The 19,209-nt window shown below is 46.5% G+C and overlaps 2 protein-coding genes across 2 annotated transcripts; both read left to right on the top strand.

The window, feature by feature from the left end:
* Positions 1–1,002: 1,002 nt before the first annotated feature.
* Positions 1,003–6,750, top strand: CELA3B (chymotrypsin like elastase 3B). The gene is made up of 8 exons (XM_010979820.3): positions 1,003–1,057; positions 2,067–2,152; positions 3,052–3,149; positions 3,272–3,406; positions 4,514–4,650; positions 5,026–5,168; positions 5,823–5,975; positions 6,665–6,750. Exons 1-8 carry the CDS (start codon positions 1,018–1,020, stop codon positions 6,680–6,682), a joined length of 810 nt encoding a protein of 269 aa, XP_010978122.3. The 5' UTR covers positions 1,003–1,017; the 3' UTR covers positions 6,683–6,750.
* Positions 6,751–13,401: 6,651 nt separating this feature from the next.
* On the top strand, positions 13,402–17,441 carry LOC135322904 (SCAN domain-containing protein 1-like). Its single transcript, XM_064493949.1, has 2 exons — positions 13,402–13,716; positions 16,527–17,441. The coding sequence occupies exon 2, from the start codon at positions 16,559–16,561 to the stop codon at positions 16,988–16,990; it is 432 nt and encodes a 143-aa protein (XP_064350019.1). The 5' UTR covers positions 13,402–13,716; positions 16,527–16,558; the 3' UTR covers positions 16,991–17,441.
* Positions 17,442–19,209: the final 1,768 nt, after the last annotated feature.

The following is a 19,209-nucleotide window of genomic DNA, read 5'->3' as shown; positions in this document are numbered from 1 at the left end:
GAGGATTGAGGACAGGGCTGCTGGGAAGACTCTTGTTCGTGTTCCCTGGGGCATATGTGCACGATTTTCTTGAGGGTTCATACCTAAGAGTGGAACTGCTGGATCACATGTGAATTCAGCTTTAGGCGTCACTTCTTTGACCTCATCCCTCACCACTTTTTACTTGGACTACCGTGCTTCAGTCTCACTTATCTCCTCTCCTTGAAGAAGCCAAGCCCATTCCAGCCTCCAGACCTTTGTACCTGCTGTCCTTTCTACCTGGAAAGCTTTTCCTTCAGGGCTTCCCGTGGCTGGCTTTTACTTACCCTTTAGAACTCAATCAAACACTACCTCCTCAGCCCAAAAGTCACTGTCTCTGGCCCCTGGTCAAAAGAAGTCTCTCCTCTTCCCACCCCAGTCACTTCCAGCACACATCACCTACCATCATAATCAGAAATAGTCTTTCCTTATTTTTGTTGATTTGTTATTGTCTCTCCTGTTAGACTCAAGCTCCAGGAGAGCTGGGACCATGTCTGCATCCCCTCAAACATCTTGATATAGAGAGTGTGCTCAACAACAACAAAAAATTTTATTGAGGTAGATACTAATATTAATCCTACGTTAGAAATGAGAAATCTGAGGCTCATAGAGGTTAAACCACGTGCCCAAGGACGCAGAGCTTGGAGGTGGCAGAGCCAGGATTTGAACCTAGATGTGACTAATCCCAGAGCCATGTGCTTTCCTGGAACATGACTGACTTGTTCTGATGTGAACTTTCCTTCCTCCTCTCCCATTATCAGCTTGCCATTCAATGCCACCTGTGGAGCCCCACCCACATTGGAGGGAACCCTGGGTCCTGTGGTTGGCTGTCACTCCCCCATCTGCAGTGGGTGAGGGCTGTGGCCTTGGGCCATGGGAGACCTGGTGTTCCACCACCTGTTCTGGGAATGGGGCCCAGTCTGACCCCCACCCCCCGTTTCCCACCCTATATTAGAGCCCTAGGCTATGTGTCTCTTTCTTATCGCCTCAAAACTCACGATGATCCGGCTGCTGAGTTTTCTCCTATTTGTGGCCCTTGGTAAGCCCCCAACCTGCTCTGCACTGGGCCAGAAGCCCTTGAAATCTGCCACCCACCCTGAGTCTCTCAAACCCAATACCTGCTTCCATGCGGGAGCTCTCACCTTGTGTCTGGGGCATGATTGTGGAGGCTTCTGGCTTGGTGCTAGAGCAGGAGAATGGAGGGGAAGCTGTGGGTGGTGGACCAGCTCAGGAGGAAGACTGGGGGACCCAAAGCTCTGTGGTGGGAGTCCTTGATGGGGGCAGTGAACAAAGTCTGATGGGAAAGAGTTTGGGCTCTTTGGTTAGACTGCTTGGGTTAGAACTTCCTTTCCTCTGCTTAACCCTCCAAATCTCCTCTCACACTCTCCTACTGCGCTCCATACCCTGAGGTCTACTCTTTTCCTGGTCTTTCTGCCATAGCACATTACGGCTCTCGGCCACCTTCTCCAAGCAGCCTCCCTTGACTGACAGTGATTAATGGTAACAGATAATGTTAATTGAATTCTTACTAGCTATCTCCCAGGCAGAATGTCAAGGATTTCTTTTCTTATATTATCTATATAGTCCTCACAATGGCCCCAAGAGGTTAGTACTGTTATTATCCCCAATTACAAATGGAGAAACTGACCCTCAGAGAAGTACAGTAGCTCATCCTAGAGCCAGGGGAAGGGCTACACTTTGAAACTAGGCAGTCTTCCTCCAAATCCACTATTCTTCGTGACAATAGCTGTCACTTCTCGAAGGATCATTGGGTGCCAGGCATTGTTCTGAGTGCATCAACCCCTTCTTTCCTGCCATGGAAGGAGACCACATGTTCATCTCCATCCCTAGACTCCTGGGACTCTGGAAATCTCTGCTCTAGTCCAAAGGCTCACTGTTCATATGTAGCTACTGAGGTCAGAGCGGGGAAGGCGCTTGCGTGGGCTCACACAGCCTGCCTGTCTGTGGCACAGCTGCGGCTGGGACCCTGGCCTCTTCTTTGTTTTTGGGGACCCCTGCCTGGCTGACACTTCTTCTCTCCTCTGTAGCCTCAGGCTGTGGCCAACCTTCCTACCACCCCTCCACCCGAGTTGTCAATGGTGAGGACGCAGTCCCCTACAGCTGGCCCTGGCAGGTAAGAGCAATACCAGCTGCACCGTTTACCACCATGAGCTCTGCACCCCGTGCTCTGACTACAAAGCATCCAGCCTTGGCCCCGCTGCTTCGTTTCCAGTATCCGCTTCAGCTTCTCCAGACCAGGAAACTCTTGGACAATCTACTTCATGTGGAAATTTTGTCTGTTCAGTCTGGAACCCTGGCTGGTCTGTTTGCAAGTTAAAAGTAGAATCTGTGGAGAAGACAATGTTTAACTGAAGAGTTGGTATACCAGTGGTGGAATTTCAGCACTGTGTTTAAGCAGGGAGATTTGAGGGACTCACTTCTAGACTCCTCAAATTATACAACAGAGCTATAATTTCTGAGAGCAATCAAGGGATGACGGGCTTTAGAGAGGTGAGTGGATGGAGGCACAAAGGGCTAGACTCATTGCAGTAACACAGTAGCCACTAGCCTCATGTGCCCATTTAAATTTAAATTAATTAAAGTTACAAAATGTTAGAAATTCAGTTGTTCAGTGCTTAGTCACATTTCAAATTCTCAATAGCTGCATATGGCTAGTGGCTACAATACTGGACAGTGAAGATATAGAACTTTTCCATCATTACAGAAAATTCTAAGAGATGGCCCTGGTCCACAGTAAAGATCAGCGAACCTGTGTAAAGGATGAGCTAGTAAATATTTTAGCCTTTGTTGGCCATGTGGTTTCTATTGCAGTGACTGGATTCTGCCATTGTAGCATGAAAGCAGTCATAGATGGTACAGTTGTGTAGGTTGGGCACTGCACATTTCCAGAAGCTGCCATTCTGTGTGAGTGATGCCCTCTAGAGTTGTACAGTGCACAACCTATACAGCCATGGGTAGCAACCCTCACCGCGGGGCCCACACAACTCAGGTTCCTCCCTGCCTTGCCACCAGGTCTCCCTGCAGTATGAAAAGAACGGAGCCTACAGGCACACCTGTGGAGGCAGCCTCATCGCCCCTGACTGGGTCGTAACTGCAGGCCACTGTGTCTCGTGAGTTCTCTCACTTGTTCCTGCCCCTGGGTGAGACCCAGGCAGGCTGGGGCAGTGGATGACTGTGGGAGGGAAAGGAGGGAGGCCAGTCAGGCCTGGACTGACCTCACCTCCACCGGCAGGAGCTCCCTGACCTACCAGGTTGTTCTGGGCGAGTATGACCGGGGAGAGGAAGAGGGCCCGGAACAGGTGATCCCAATCAATGCTGGGGACCTCTTCGTGCACCCACTCTGGAACTCCAACTGCGTGGCCTGTGGGTGAGTGAACTTGCAGGCCTGGGACCCAGTGACTCCTCTACTGGTCCCTCTGTGACCCCATACTGATTCTGAGCAGCCTGAGCGCAGGTCCCACATGCTGAGGGTCAGAATCAGCAGAGCCTTTGAGGATCATCTGCATCAAACCTCTCTTCCATGGAGGGGACAGCAGGGCCTAGGGAGGGGCAGGAACTCTCCCAAGGCCACTCAGCTGGTTGGCTTCAGAACCCAAGACTCCTCGGGCACCCCCACTCCCAAATCCAAGGTTTCTTCCATTCAACAGATGTTCATCCAGAGCACCCTGGGTTCCTGGCTTGTGGACAAAAGGAGGAGCACTGGACTGAGAGTCAGGCTCCAGGACTAAGTTGCTGTATGGCTTGAGCTAGTCAAAGTCATTGCCTTTCTCGAGGCCTCAATCTGACCACTTGTCAAGGGTGACTTTGTGGGTGGTTGTGAGGGTCAAGGAGGCAATCACTGGGTGAGAACAGCAAGCAAGGCTTCTTAAGCCCCTCAAGCATATGCAAAATTGTGTGTCAGCATTTTTTCTGGTGAGAGGGTCAAAGAAGTGTGCAGAATCCTGCAAGTGCAGTGCAGGAGTGAGGGACCATAATGATCAAGACTTTGACCCATCCTTACAGAGCTCCTGGGGTAGGTGGAGAGAAGATCAGACCCAAAAACAATAACTTGAGTGGCAAGCAGAAGATGGAGACAAAGCAGTGGTTCTCAAATTGTGAGAAGGCTAGAGCAGCAACATCGCCCAGACATGCGTTAGAAATGTGAATCCTTGGGGCTTCCCCGACCCACTGCATCAGAAGCTCTGATGGGCTCCAGCAAGGAGGGAGTGTTTGTGTTTTAACAAGCCCTCCAGGGATTCCAGTGCAGCTGGTGTGTGAAAACCACTAATGTAAATTAAGCTGAAGACAATTATGAAGGGCAAGGGTCAGCATGGGCTGAAGGGGCCAGGAGGGCTTCCTAAAGTTGTTCAGCAATAAGGATGCATAGGATCTGGAGAGAGATGGAGCAGCGGGCGCATCCCAAGCAAGCTGGGGTGGGTGGGGCTTGGTCTGGCTGGAGGACCAGGCTCCTCATGACCTCTTCCCTCCTCCCCAGCAATGACATCGCCCTCATCAAGCTCTCACGCAGCGCCCAGTTGGGAGACAAGGTCCAGCTCGCCTGCCTCCCTCCCGCCGGTGACATCTTGCCCAATGAGACACCCTGCTACATCAGCGGCTGGGGCCGTCTCTACAGTATGTGCTGAGCCCTCTAGCCGGCCAAAGGGACACTGGGCAGGAAGACAGAGCCCGGGGCAGGGGGCTGAGGGCAACACCACAAACATCTTTGCACTTTTCTCCCATTCCTTCTCCAGCAGCAGCCTTCTCCCCTCATCCTCCCAAGCCTGAATGTGTTTGATGGAAAGTTTCTTAATGTCTTCTGTGTGCCAGGAGCTGGAGACATTCTGATGGACAAAGCAGGCAGGACCATATAAGCTGGTGGGAGGAGAGTTCCCATCAGACTAGAAGAACTGCCTTTTCTCAAACCCCCCACCCCACTCAGGGACTCCTGGATCCCAGTCCAAGCCCTGTACCCCAATGGCCCCTGCTCAGCCCTCTCTATCCCCACAGCTGGTGGGCCGCTCCCGGACAAGCTGCAGCAGGCCCTGCTGCCCGTGGTGGACTACGAGCACTGCTCACAGTGGGACTGGTGGGGCAGCACCGTGAAGAGAACCATGGTGTGCGCCGGCGGGGACACTCGCTCCGGGTGCAATGTGAGTCAGCTCTCACCTGCCCGAGGTGGTGTGGGGCTACAGCCACTCCATGGGAACTGCAGGGCCCTGGGGTACCTCTGCCATCTGCCAGAAAGGCAGAGGAGGATCTTACCTGCTGGCCCCATCCAGCCTCCAGGCCAGACAGGACTTGGAGGAAGTCAGTGCAGCCCAGACACACAACCCTGGTCTCTTGATTTTCATCGCAGATCACACACTGACTCTATCTGGGGCAAGTCTCTGTCCCTCCCTGGTTCTCAGGCTTCCCCATCAGTATAGCAAGGGATATTGACACCATGACATGACCTCCAAAGCCACCTTCAACTCTGGGGTCCTGAAGTTATAATTAAGCAATACTATAATTGTATTACAAGCGAATATGAGTAACAGCATGAATAACTAACTGTGGTACTAATAATGGGAACTACCGTTTATTGGTTGCTTCCTCTCTACCAGGCATTGTGCTAAGATCATATATTTATCATCTCATTTAATTCTCACAAAATCCTGTAAGATAGATATCATTCCCCATCACAAAGGAGCACACTGAGGCTTGGAGAGGTCAAGTCATATGGGAGTTTCTCAAAATCCCCAAGGTCATAACCAGTTCCTTGAAGCTCAGTCACGGCTCAGCCTTCTTCTCTCTGATCATTCCAGGGTGACTCTGGAGGACCCCTCAACTGCCCCGCAGAGGACGGCTCCTGGCAGGTCCATGGCGTAACCAGTTTCGTTTCTGCCTTTGGCTGCAACACCCTCAAGAAGCCCACGGTGTTCACACGGATCTCAGCCTTCATTGACTGGATTGAGGAGGTGAGCAGGGCAGGGCGGGCTGCTGCGGCTCCAGGCGCTGGCTCTTTGGAGAGGTGCCTGCAGGATAGGGGAGAACAGCAGATCCCGATCCTAGGAGGTCAGTGGTTGGGAGGTGGCAGGCCCTTGGGGACATTCCAGAGGGGTTTGAGGATGTTTTCTGCTACAGTGTGGCCCCGGGAATCTCAAGGGCTTCTGGGTGAAGCTTTGAACTACTGCTGAACGTCCTTATTTCAACGAGTGTTTCTGAAGTGCCTCCTCTGGTCCAGGTTTTTTCTTATCATGGAGGATAGAGTGAAGTGTCAAATGGCTGCCTTCTGGGACAGAAGGCTCAATGAGCAAAATGATGAAGTGTGATAGGTGAAGCTCAGGCCCCAGTGAGAGTACAAACCTCATCGGGGAATGAGTGGTCAGAAAGGATTAATATTATTCATGATAACAGTAGTAGCCATCATTTATAAACTACTTAAACATGTGCACTGTGATGACACCTGAGCTAATAGTTTAGTCAGAAACTCCCATGAGCTAAGTACTATGATTACCCACCTTATATAGATGAGGAAATTGAGGCTCAGAGAGGTCTAATCACTCTCCTGTGGTCACATAGCCAATGAGGGACACGGCAGGGACCTGAACTCAGTTCCATATGGCTCCTAACTAGACTATTCTGACTTTCCCCCCTCTTTTCTCAGACCATTGCAAGCCACTAGAATCAAGGCCGGGGTGGCAGTGCCCATCCACATTCTTTGTAAAAAATAAAGATCTCAGAAAATTCCAACTTGAGTCCTACTTCATTCTTTGATTCATCTCTTCCCCTCTGGGCCATTCTTAAAATCTTACATGTGATATACAAAGGTAAGACCAGATTGAATCCTCTTATAAGAGAATGAGAAAAAAATGAGGCCTAGAGAGAAGGGAGTTGCTGTCCAGTGACCAACCACCCCAGTTTGCCTGGGACTGACAGGACAGGACACAGGACTTTTGGTGGTGAAAGCTGGGTTAGTCCCAGGAAGTTGGTCACCCTATATAGCCACACACACAATCATTGGCTTTTCAATGCAGGCAGAAAACCATGGTACAGTCTAAGGAAATAGTGTCCTTGCCAGAGCCTTGGGAGGCTCATGGTAGAACGGGAAGGGTCATGTGTCTTCTGCTTCCATTGATGGGCTGGGGAAGGAGGATTGCAGTCATTCATTCATTCAACAAGCATCCATGCCTTCTTCCCAATGAGGGCTCATGAGGGGAAGACGACATGGTTCCTGCCCTGAAATGGCTCATTATTTAGCTAGAAATGAGCATATCAGAGTCATTCATTAATCCTTTACTAGGGTACCTTCTTTGTTGGAAGTTCAGGGCTGGGAAAACAGAGGTAAGTGACTAGGACAAGCTCAGGGAGAATCCTTGCTGCAGCGGGGAGCAGACAGACACACAGACACACACACGATGTGGAGACCCAGGTCAGAGCCCAATGAGCTGTTGTTGAGGTCCAAAAGATTGCTGCCATGCCTCCAAAAGCAACGTAAAAACAACTGAACTCCTTTACTCACATTCCTCCTGAATACCATGAAAGGAAATGTGGTCCCCACAAGGATGAAGTACATTTTTTTAATATTATCGTTGTTCCATTGCCCCCTCCCTTTAAAAATTACATTTCTAGTTTTGAAAAGTTTAAAAGATAAAACACGGAGAATAATATAGGAAACCCCTAGATAGCCTCCCTCCAGAATGAACAAATGTCACATTGTGCCCTCATATTTTCTAAAATAATAGCTACAGTTTAGGTGGAAGTACAAGAAAACCCCTCTGTATTCCTCCCAGGGGTCTTCATCATCACGGGTGTGGGGTTGTCCACCCAGTATTACTGCTTTTCCTCTGGGGCACATAGCAGGATAGCTGTTGCTTGTCCTCTTGAAGCTGGGCTTGGCCATGTGGCTTGCTCTGGCCATGCCAAAGGTTTGAAAGACAGGACAATCTGCCAAATTCTCTTTCCCTTTGCCATGGTTACTGGTGACTACAGGTCAGCCTGGTCCCAGAGTGAGGAGATGTGGTGCAGAGCCTCTCTGCTGACCGATGATGGACATGTAGCACAAGCAAGAAACACACTCTTGTTAAAAGCTTCTGAGATTTTGGGTGTTTGTTACAGTGGCATGGACCTACATCTCCTGACTCATAAAACAAGTTTGGTATTTATTCTTTCACTCCATGCTGTTATATTTTTGTCATATATATAGATATCCATAAACAATATATTGCATTATTCTGTTTTTTTTAATAGATGCATGGTTTCAAGCCATATGGGTTATTCTGCAACTAGCTTCATTCATCCACTATTATGTTTTTGAGGTCTATCTATGGTGGATCTGTCTATCTTTAGTTCACTGCTGCTGGTTTTGTGGAGTATTCAGTTGCCCAGCAACACCAGTTATTTATCCTTTCCACCTACTGGTGGACATTTAGAGAAGGGCCAGTTTTTGTGATTACAAATAGTGCTTCAGTGAACATCCTTGGACATATTTCCAGGGGCACATGTGAAAGTTTTCCTAGGGTATGTTCCAAGGAATGGAATGGCTGAGTGGGAGAGTATGCTCATTTTCAAACTTACCAATGGCCAAACTGCTCTCCAAAGTGTTAAGTCAACAGTACTTCTTAAAATTCCTTTTTTCTTTTCCCATCTACTGGCTCCACACATTACAACTGGCTCCACACATTACAACTCCACATTTTCCTCCTAAAACCACTCCTGGAATCTTAACTCTTTCCCCTCCAAACCCTCTCCTCCAGCCCTTACCCCAACTCTAGCTCCTATAAAAGCCCAAGAACTGGTCTGGCAAGGCTAGAGTGAAGGCAAAGAAGGAATTGAGTCAAGAAGAGCAGAGACCTCTGTATCACTGGGGTGTAGGGGAAGGTGGGGAGAAAGTCTGGAACCAGCACCTGTTAATCATTTGTACTGAGACAATGCCAGATGACTATGCAACTGTCAGGTGTTCCCAAGGCACTGCAGTATCTCCTTCCTCCCAGCAAGTCAGGGAAGGGCCCTTGGACAATTTTCCAAAATAGTTTTAGGATAAAGGGCAGTCAAACATGTAAAATTCCACACTGTGGTCGGGCAATGGGCCTTCAAGTGCCCTCACCCAACTTTAGGGGGAGGCTGAGAGCTGCTATGACACCCTTCTCATGCATGGCCAACAGGGAGTTAGGAATCTTGGCTAAAAGTGCTAAAAATCCCATCAATAATTCCATTTTCTTTTTCAAAGTTTCCGAGTATTAAGAATTCAAATCCTTTACAAACTACACAGTCAAAAATTTAATTTTTTGAGTAATGATTATAGTATAAACACCAACAATTTTTGTTTTTGTTTTCTAAATTATGAAGAACAATCCACCTTTTGAAGATGCACAATGTTAATACTTCAATTTTCTCTTAAAAGTGATAAAGGATCAGCCCTGCAATGCTCTTTTTAATCACATAATGTCAACAACTTAGTTCTCATTTTTAAAACATTAAAGTGTAAATTTTCATTTTTTTCAAGTATACTTTAACTAAAAAAATTTTTTTTTGTTAATTAAAAAAAAAAAAAACTATGGTCACCTTAAAAAATTCACTTAAAAAAACTGAAGTATGGTTGATATACAATGTTGTGCTCGTTTCTGGGTGTAAAGCATAGTGGTTCACTTATATGTACATATTCTTTTCCACTATAGGTTATTATAAGCTATTGAACGTAGTTCCCCATACTATACAGTAGGACCTTGTTGTTTATAAAAATCACCTTTTTTTAAATCATAAGAGTCAAAATTCCATTCTCTTTTCCTTTTTCAGAACATTAATATTGGCTATGTTTTAGAAACTTCTGGTTTGGGAAAGACTTGTAAAAATCACCCACATTCTCACCTCTCTTACATAGCTACTTCTGTCATTTTGATATGCTTCCATCCACTTTTTCTTTTCCACCCACTTCTTTTTCTTTCCATTTAGAAAACCTATAAACAGCTAGACTCAATGGACATGGAATGAGCACCTACTGGTATTATGTGCCAGGCATGTGCAGAGAAAAATTACCCCAACTCAGGCCAGGCCCTCAAGATGCCACAGTCCAAATGGGAAGCAGGGATGGCGACTTGAGCTCAGTGTTCCAATGGAGACCCAGAGTGGTGTGGGGCCCAGAAAGGTGGGGTCAATTTGGGATGGGAAGACTGGAGCATTCAGTGGCCATCAAATCCAAATGATTAAGGAGGCATCAAAGGATTCTTGTCAAATGTGAATCTGTCATTTGTAGCAACATGGATGGACCCTGGAGATCGTCATACTAAGTGAAGTAAGCCAGAGAAAGAAAAATATTATATGATATCACATATATATGGAATCTAAAAAAAATTACACAAATGAACTTATTTACAAAACAGAAACAGACTCCCAGACATAGAAAACAAACTTATGGTTACCAAGGGGGGAAAGGGGTGGGAAGGGATAAATTGAGAGTTTTAGATTTGCAGATACTAACTACCATACATAAAATAGATAAACAGTAAGTTTCTACTGTATAGCACAGGGAACTATATTCAATATTTTGTAGTGACCTATAATGACAAAGAACATGAAAAGGAATATATGTACGTACGTGTATGACTGAAACATTCTGCTGTACACCACAAACTGATACAACATTGTAAACTGACAATACTTTGATAAAAAAATTAAAACATTTAAAATATGAATCTGTCAAATATTCTTTTGTCAACACCAAAGACACAGTGCTGAGAAATCTTATTCTCTAAAATCAGAGGCTGTCAGAAACTTTACTGTTTGAAATCGTGTCAGTGAGAATGGAACATCTCTCTTTGTCTAGTGGGGCGAAGCCAGATTCGACATAGAGAAGCAGCCTGGATCACCAACCCAGGTGCAGAGCTTCAGAAGAGGGGTTTCTGGACACTCTAGTCTATGTTGATCTTAACTTTGTGGTGTCCAAAGAAATAGGACTATGAGCTCGCTTCTCAGCCCAAGTCAGATAGATGTTAACCCCTTTCCACACAGCCAGGCTTCCTTTGAGCCTATCAACACTGCTTCTTCATTTTCATCTAAATTCCACGCTGCCCCGAAATTCTATGATAACCCTGTTTATTTGTTTGGCTCCTCTGGGTGCTGTCTCCCTTGCTGCATCAAGTTAATAAACCAACATAACTTTGTTAAGCCATACCTGTGTTCCTGCTGGTCTTTACCAGATTAGCTTTATCATAAAATCTAAGCCTTCTCTATTCATTCATTTACCCATTGATTCACTTAGTGAATGTTTACCCAGACTATGCTCAGTTTTATGTGCTGGAGGCACGGTAAGAGGACAGTGAAGGTCCTTGTCATTGTGGGCCCTCCTTCTAGTGGATGAGATAGAAAAATGAACAGGTAATAAAAACAGGGTAACAGGCTATAATAGGACTGGATGGGTGCCTTTAGAAGTGGGGGCAGTGTAGCTCTGGAGAGACTACAGTTGAGCTAGAGCCTGGAAGAACAGATCCAGGAAAGAGTGCTACAAGCAGAGATCAGCAAAAGCAGTGAAGATGAGCTTGTCAGGTTTCCAAGATAACAGGAAGGCCAGTGTGCCTGAAGCAGACAGAGTGAACAGGAGGGTGGGGAGAGATGAAGGATGTGGGGCAAAATATAAAGTTTAAGTTTTGTCCCAAACATACATACTTTTCATATAAATTTATAGACCTAGAAAATTAGAGCTGCTCTAGGACCCAAAGGGCTTTCCCTCCCACCTCCCCATCCCTCCTGCCTGAGCAGTTTTCTGAAGCATTCCCAAAGAATCTAAGAATTGGAGGTGGGCAGGGATGACAATTGGAAGTCCTTAATCTAGTCCAATCCTCTCATTTTACAGATGGGGAAACCAAGGCTAAGAGGACGTGAAAGGTGGAAACTGTTTTGTAGGAGTAAGTCAGGGAAGTGAGACAGGAGCGAAGGGGGCAAGATGTAGCCACTGGAGGAATGACACAGAGGTTGGTGCCAGGATGGTGGAAAAGTCAACTCCCAGTGGACCTTGGGGCCCAGGATAGCAGAAGATTTGACCTCCAGTGGACCTTGAGCTTCATCATGCACGTTGTAACATACTAGCATGGTGAATGACGCACCCACAGTAACCATGACAGTTCTGAGGCTGGACATGAGGGGTCAAGGAGAGGGCAATGGCCCAATTCCTGGGAATCTCCACCCCTTCACAGTGGTTAGAGCTTGCTAGCATATAAAAGCTAGCAACATCGCCCCTTGTGGCCTCTTTTGCTCCCTCGCCTTCCAAGACAGCCTGCACTCTGTCTATGGAGTGTACGTCCCTCTTAAATAAATCTACTTTTACTCAACTATGGCTCACTCTTGAATTCTTTCCTGCTCAAAGCCAAGGACCCTCACTTGGTGGGGCATGTTCCAGGGACACAACCGAGACCCGGGACATGGCCATACTCTTCTGCCCCCTCATTTTTTCCTGTGTCAGGACTCACAGTTGCTAAGAGAGGAGGAGTAGGGCCATGGTGAGGAGCTCTGGTTCTCTAACCACCAACTGGAGTACCTGGTCATCGAGAAGTTTACAGAGCATTGGTGGCCATGAAGACAAAAGGCACATCTTCCTTGGCTCTGGGGTGATAACCCAGCAGGAGGCATTGAGGTGACCCTCTTTATTTGTTGTTGTTTTTTGGGTTTTTTTGTTTTTGTTCCTCCCCCATATTGGAGGCACTGGGAATTGAACCGGAGACCTCGTGTATACTGAGCATGCACTCTCCCACTGGACTATACCCCTCAATCTGAGGTGCCCCTCTTAATTCCCTAGCCTGTCCCATTTAGATAGGACATTGGAAGGAGAATGGGACAGCCAAGTCCCTTCCCTTCAGGATTAAGAGCGAGTTAGGAAAACTGCCTTGGTTAGCATCTCTACACTTCCTCTTACAGGAAGTATTTATGCTATTTAACCTGTGTACCTAGACTCAAACCCAGACCAGCTTAGTTCGACTTCAAAATTCTAGTTCTTAACCGTCAGCAACTGGAAAGTCTTGGGGAAGAGACACACAGGGCCAAGATTTGGCCTCCTACACACACAGGGTCTCCTCCTGAGCAGACTGTCAAAGTCCCACGGGCACATGTCTACTATCTGGGTGGGTCTTTGTGGGTACACGGAGACACCAAATAGATTGTGCCCTCTGTTTATCTGGAATGATACCACGTTAAGCCTTACAGACCACTGTCTCCCAACAACTGCCAGCCAGCCCTCTATTTTGGTTTCTTTCCTCTGGGTGGTGCAAAGGCTCAAGGGTGTAACCTCAGGGTGGGCCGCTGACTCAGCTGCGGGCAGGCTCCAGAAATGTCTCAATTCCCGCTTCATCCTCTTTCCATTTTGTTGGGCAAACTGCGGCTCAGAAAGACAAAGGACTTCCCCGAAGCAGAAAAGCTCCTAGGCCGTACCCAAAGCTCCGCACGATCCGGAGGACTGGGGAATGCCCGAGGCCAGGAAAGCCGCACGGGTTAAGGTCATGAAGCAGCGGAGCACCGCCAAGGCCTAGAGCGACCCGGCTCTTCGAATCTAGTTCCCCCTCCGCTTCCAGCTTCCGGGAGGGGCGCGACTTCCGGTTCCGGCGGTGGGCGGCAAAGCTCGGAGCCGCGCTGCTGCTTTCCCTGTTCCGGAGCTGGTGGAGGGGCTTGGAGCCTCGTCGCTAGCCGCTCCCGCCTGTCCCCCCCACCTCCGCCCTCCTAGGGGCACCTGCGCAGGTGAACTCCCCTTCCTGCCCCCTACCCCGCGCACCGTCGGGTGGGAGCGAGCGGCCCTCGGAGCAAGGAGGCCCTGCCCGCGGGGTCTGAGGGTGCCCAGCCTGGCATGGCCTTGGGCCCTGCTTCAGCTCCGGAGGAGGGGGACGTCCCAGTTCTGGAGTTCCAGAAGCGCCTTTTCCGCGCCCCACCTCGGCCCTCTGAACCGTGCCTAGGTGGTGGGAGGAGTTGGGTTCAGCTCCCCGCCCCGGCGCCGGGGACTTTTGTACTGGACTGAGTGGTCCCGCCACTTCCTAGCCTTGTGACTTTTGGGCAAGTCCCTTCTCCCCGAGCCTCAGTTTGTTTCTCTGTGAATGGAAATGACAATAACGGACCTGTTGGGTTATCAGGAGCATTGTATGAGGGAAAGCTGCTGCGGAGTGTCTGGCCCGTAAAATTCAACAAATGTAGTGGCCGCGGCTGCTGTTAATGGAGACAACTGGGCAATAGAGATTGGTATCAAGAAATTAACCTAGAGGGGAGGGTATAGCTCAGTGGTAAAGTGCATGCCTAGCATGCACGAGGTTCTGGGTTCAATCTTCAGTACCGCCATTAATAAATAAAACTGATTACCTCCCCCACCAAACAAACAAACAAAAAACAAACCCTGGTAAGAATTTCACCTGAGTGGTTAAGAGCACCACATAGAGGAGAATGTTTGTAAAATGCCCAGAACAGTGTCAGATAGAAATAAGGGCTCAGTAAACTGGCTTTATTAACTGATGCTGGTAAGCATTCTGTCTGGCAGGTGGGCCTCTGAAACTGGTAGGATTTGTAAGCTGGGTAAATCGTTGATCTGGTCCATCTTTCAGAGTCAACCTTCAGAATTGGCCTACTGACAATTGAGATTATTCCTAGAAGTCAGGGTTGTAAAGACCTCTGGTGCTAGGAACTAGAAGAATTAGTAAAACGGTGTTTTTCTAAGTGGATTAGGGGTTTTCACTCAGAAAGTTTTGGGGCTGGAGGGGAAAACCTGAAGAGGTTTCTCCCTCTTGAGTTGTTGTGAAAAAGAAAACAATACAGAAAGATACAAGAAAAAAAATGTATCCTCTTCTGCTGTCCTTGCTCCTCAGAGAAAAAGCAATTTCTTCCATAACCTTAATTTCCCCAGATGGGATCATACTACTCATACTGATCTACACCTTGGTCGTGGGTGATACATGATGGACAACTTTACATATTAGCTCTCATAGGCCTACTTCATTCCTTAGAAGGCTGCACAGCACACCACGTAGCTGACAGTACTTTATTTAATCATTTCCCTGTTGATGGCTTAGGTCATCTCAGATTTTGCTTTCTTAACAGTGTTTCATCCATCCTTTACTTGGTTAAAGTAATTATATTTCCTTTTTATTCAAGGTACCCCTGAGTTATGGAGATATTTTTCTTTTGTCCTTCTCATCACCCTGTATTAGTAACAACTTACTTTTGGAGATGAGCACACTCTGTTGATTGAGCAAAAGCCCCAGTGATATGAGAAGAATTGGTATACTCCAAGAATATCTCAGCTTAGGGTCTCTAAACAATTCAAGGCTCCTTGAAAATGGGTCAGGGAATGTTAGCGAAGGGGTGATTAGGAGCCAAGAACCAGTTAATGCAGGGCAGCTGGTCAGTGCTGTGATTGTTGGCTTTTGCCCGTTGTTACCCAGGAAACAGACTTGAGAGAATCTCTGAGGTATGAGGGATTTTAAAAATCAACACTTCTGTTATATAACGTAGGGAAGGACTAGTTCTTGGGGGAGGGGTTGTTAATAAAAAAAAGATGATCGTTGTAAAGTGACTTCATTATAGGGGTTATAAGCTTTGATTGGACATATGTTGATGTGAAAATTAGCGTAGTCATTTCTGTGCTGTCATCTGAAGTTTCTCTTTTTCCTTTTAAATAAATTAACATAGTATGTGGTTTTCCTGTAAATAATCCCTCTTTGAACTGGGGTCCAAACCCAGATGGAGCAAAACATTTTTTTCCCCTAGCATCTCACAGGTATTTGATTTGCCTGTCCTACCCCCACCTCTCTTCCTCTGACTACAGTTGGTTTGCTGATCCCGGAGCTGTCAAGCATCCAAGAAGTTGGAAGTCTGTGCTGCTAGGATTCTGACAAGTTCAATTTCCCATGCATTGGAGGAGCTTAGGATCTTGATCTTAATATAGAGGCTTTTTCCTTTTTTTCCCCCTTAGTCTCCATCCTAATGATAGCTCCTAAAGTATTTTTTTTTTTAACACTTGCTATTCTTTCATCATCATGAAAGAGGTGGGGGGAGGTAGGAAAGACAACAGAGGAGATGTAAATGAACAGACCCTTTCTCCTCTATTTTAGCACCTCTTCATAATTTGCTTTTGGACAGAGCAAATTCTCCATAAAAATGGTTGGAGGAAGCAAGCAACCATGAATTTAAAAGATTTTTCCCCATACAAATCATATGTGTATATAGTTGTTTTTTTGTTTGTTTGTTTTAAGATAGTGCAAAATACTTTGTAATGGGGGAAAAAGTGGATGAGAGATTCTCCAGCTAGCAGAGCTAACATTCTTCATCCTTTCTGCTTTGAGAATCTACATTTTTCAGTTTGGTAAACTACTGATGCATTTTCTCAATTGTGTCACTTGATCCAGCAAGAGGATACAAAAATAGAATTTCTAGTAGTGTTATTAAGAAACCCTGTTAGGATTGGAAAGTTGATGGAACCTAGGTCTGGACCAACTCCATGAGATCAAGGAAGTTTTAACATCCTTTGTGGTCTACTTTTGCTGACCCTGAGTTTTCTCTTTGCCTAGGATCTTGAGAAATCCTTTTCCAGAGTTCTAGAATGGAGACTGAAGGGTACCCAGAGACGCAAAGAAATAGAGAAATACGGACTGATCAAATAAGGTCATCACCAAATGAGATGATGGCTGAGGAGCCAGAAGACATCCGAATAGCATCTCCTCTTGTCCAGGTTCCACCAGAGAGCCTTGATGAAGACTCCGTAGAAGATCTTGAGACCGTGCCACAAAGGAGTCCTCTCAACCCAGCAGCCTCCAGGCAGAGGTTCCGGAAGTTCCGCTATGAGGATGCAGCTGGGCCCAGGGGTGTCCTCAGACATCTCCAGGAGCTTGCTGGACAGTGGCTGAGGCCTGATATTCACACAAAGGAGCAGATTGTGGAAATGCTAGTACAGGAGCAATTCCAGTCTGTCCTCCCTGAGGAGCTCAGAGTGCGGGCGCAGGATTGTCAGCCTGGGGTCAGAATCACTGGCTAAGTCTCACTGCTTCCTCCTTGCTCAGCCTACATGTGAGAAGTAACCAAAGGCTCTCTTTGTTGCAAGATCCAACTGCAGTCATGGGAAATCTGAACCTCAGTTTTCTTTGATCTTGCCTTTGACTAGCTGTAATAAGAATCCATCAAAACCCACGTCTGGACCTTTTTTGGCTGAAGCAGCTGTTTCCTGGTACCGTGAACTCCAAAATGAGTTTCCCTGCCCTCTTGTTAGGATAATCAGCCTGCTGCTTGTTTTTGCTCTGCTGAATGCCTCCGTTTTTGCACTTTGTGACATGCTTTAATACATTGTTTTTATGTATCCAGAGAGGTGACTGCTTCAATGTTAATATTCTTGATTCTTGCTGTGGTGGCATGAATGGAAGCTTCTGTAACCCCACCAGTAACTCATTTGGGATGTCCTTGAAATATTAAAGTTTGGTTTTTAATAAAAATGTCTTGTGGTGATTTACCAGTTTAGCTCTTAGCAGTCAGCATCTGAGAAAGGTGAGATAATTATCAGGAGTAGATGTGAGGCAGAGAAAAGAACTATGGCATTTGTTGAGCTGGGGAATAGGAACAGGCCTGGCCTTTGTTTTCGAAGTCAGAATTTAAATTGGGCAAGACTGAGAGGGTAAAACAGGGATATCGGAGGTGAGTGACTCTCAGGCAAAGCTGTTCAATTTGCTCTTTCTCCAGCTCCATCACCTTTGTGCTACAGCTCATCTTCCAGCAAAGGGACTCACTCTAAATCATCTGACAGTTCTGCTTTTCCTGAGACAAAGGTCATCCTGGCTTTCTGTGGGTGGAGACCTATACTTTGGTTGACAGCTGCATCAGAGCAGTAGCTGTGGTTGTGACAGGCAGAGAGTAAACAGCAGCTGCTTCCCTAGTGTGACCCAGTCTTGAGGAACCTTTCTGCCTCTGGCCTGGCTTTTGGATTTGTAGATCTGTTCCTGTAGCAAATTTGGTGCCAATTTGAAAACTAATCTTTTGGGATGGGGTTGGTGAGCTCTGTGCTGGAACTCATGTGGATTCTGCTGAGGTTTGTTTAGTACTTCCTGTGCCTTTGGGACACTCTAGATGCTAGAATATAAATATAAAAACAGTTTTAAGGAAGTGTATGTTTTCTAAGGAGAGGAAGAAGCCATCAAAATAAATTGTTAGAAATGCTAGAGTAAAACTAGTCTTTCCTTTGGCATCTGGTTTTGAGACAGCACTAAGAAAACACATTTCATATATATATATTTTGAATGTTAAAAGCAAAGAGGAAATAGCCAAGTTAGGGAAGTGGCATTTTAATTGAACTTCAGGAGTGAGAGGTCACTGGACAGAAGGTACATCTTTTGCAAAAGCATGGGAATGCAAGGGTGTGCCGTGTTTGGGGAATAGTGAACATAGATGTAAGGGAACTAACTCTACCTTTTGTTTACTGGGTTAAGCTTTCTATTCTTAATTCTAAGAGTAAAATATAACATTGATAAAGGAGCTAGTAACTAATAAGGTCATAGTATCTCCAGTATTTCAGTTTGTTCTGAACATTCTAAAGGTATTTCCTTTAGTCTGCAGGGATCAGGAACGCCTGGTAAGGAATTTCCTGACCTGCACCAGTCTCAGATGCTTTGATGGCCTAGAATTTAGCATGCAAGTTAAGGACTAGAGTTTCCAGGTGGACCAAAAAGCTTTCACCTTAGGGATTTGATGACAAGACAGCTGAGGTTTCCTGAATTCAGTGAACTTGGCACAGATTTTTCTCAACCTTGGCACTTTGGGGCTAGTTACTTATTTTTTGTGGGGACTTGTCCTATGGATTATAGGACGTTAGGAGCAGCTCTGTCCTCTACTCACTAGATGCCAGTGACACCCCCCTAAATGTGACAACCAAAAATGTCTCCAGACATTGCCAAGTGTTCTTTGTGGGCAAATTTGCCCCTGGTTGAGAACCACTGATTTAATAGGAGAGTTCATCCAGACATGCCACAGGTTACCCTCAGGTCCATGGTCTCTTAAGCTTAATATTGAACTGAGAAAGGTGCAGGAAGAATGGCATAAATTGGACTTTGCTTCCTTTTAAAAAAAAATTATACAATTTTTTTGGACTTTTTTTTTAATGGAGGTGCTTAGGATTGAACCCAGGACCTCAGGCATGCTAAGCAATGTGCTCTGCCACTGAGCTATTTCCTTTCCTCCTACAACTTTTAAAGGTTACTTTACACAACACTA

The sequence above is a fragment of the Camelus dromedarius genome, chromosome 14 (assembly GCF_036321535.1).
Source record: "Camelus dromedarius isolate mCamDro1 chromosome 14, mCamDro1.pat, whole genome shotgun sequence".
Taxonomy (NCBI): domain Eukaryota; kingdom Metazoa; phylum Chordata; class Mammalia; order Artiodactyla; family Camelidae; genus Camelus; species Camelus dromedarius.
Note: the sequence above shows the minus strand (reverse complement) of the source record. Positions and strands in the feature narration are given on the sequence as shown.

Bases quoted from the DNA above. Each gene is read 5' to 3' on its own strand.
- LOC135322904 (XM_064493949.1), top strand. From the start codon at position 16,559: ATGGAGACTGAAGGGTACCCAGAGACGCAAAGAAATAGAGAAATACGG.
- CELA3B (XM_010979820.3), top strand. From the start codon at position 1,018: ATGATCCGGCTGCTGAGTTTTCTCCTATTTGTGGCCCTTG. The intron at 1,058-2,066 runs GTAAGCCCCCAA...TCTCCTCTGTAG, and splicing joins TCTCCTATTTGTGGCCCTTG to CCTCAGGCTGTGGCCAACCT. The intron at 4,651-5,025 runs GTATGTGCTGAG...CTATCCCCACAG, and splicing joins CGGCTGGGGCCGTCTCTACA to CTGGTGGGCCGCTCCCGGAC.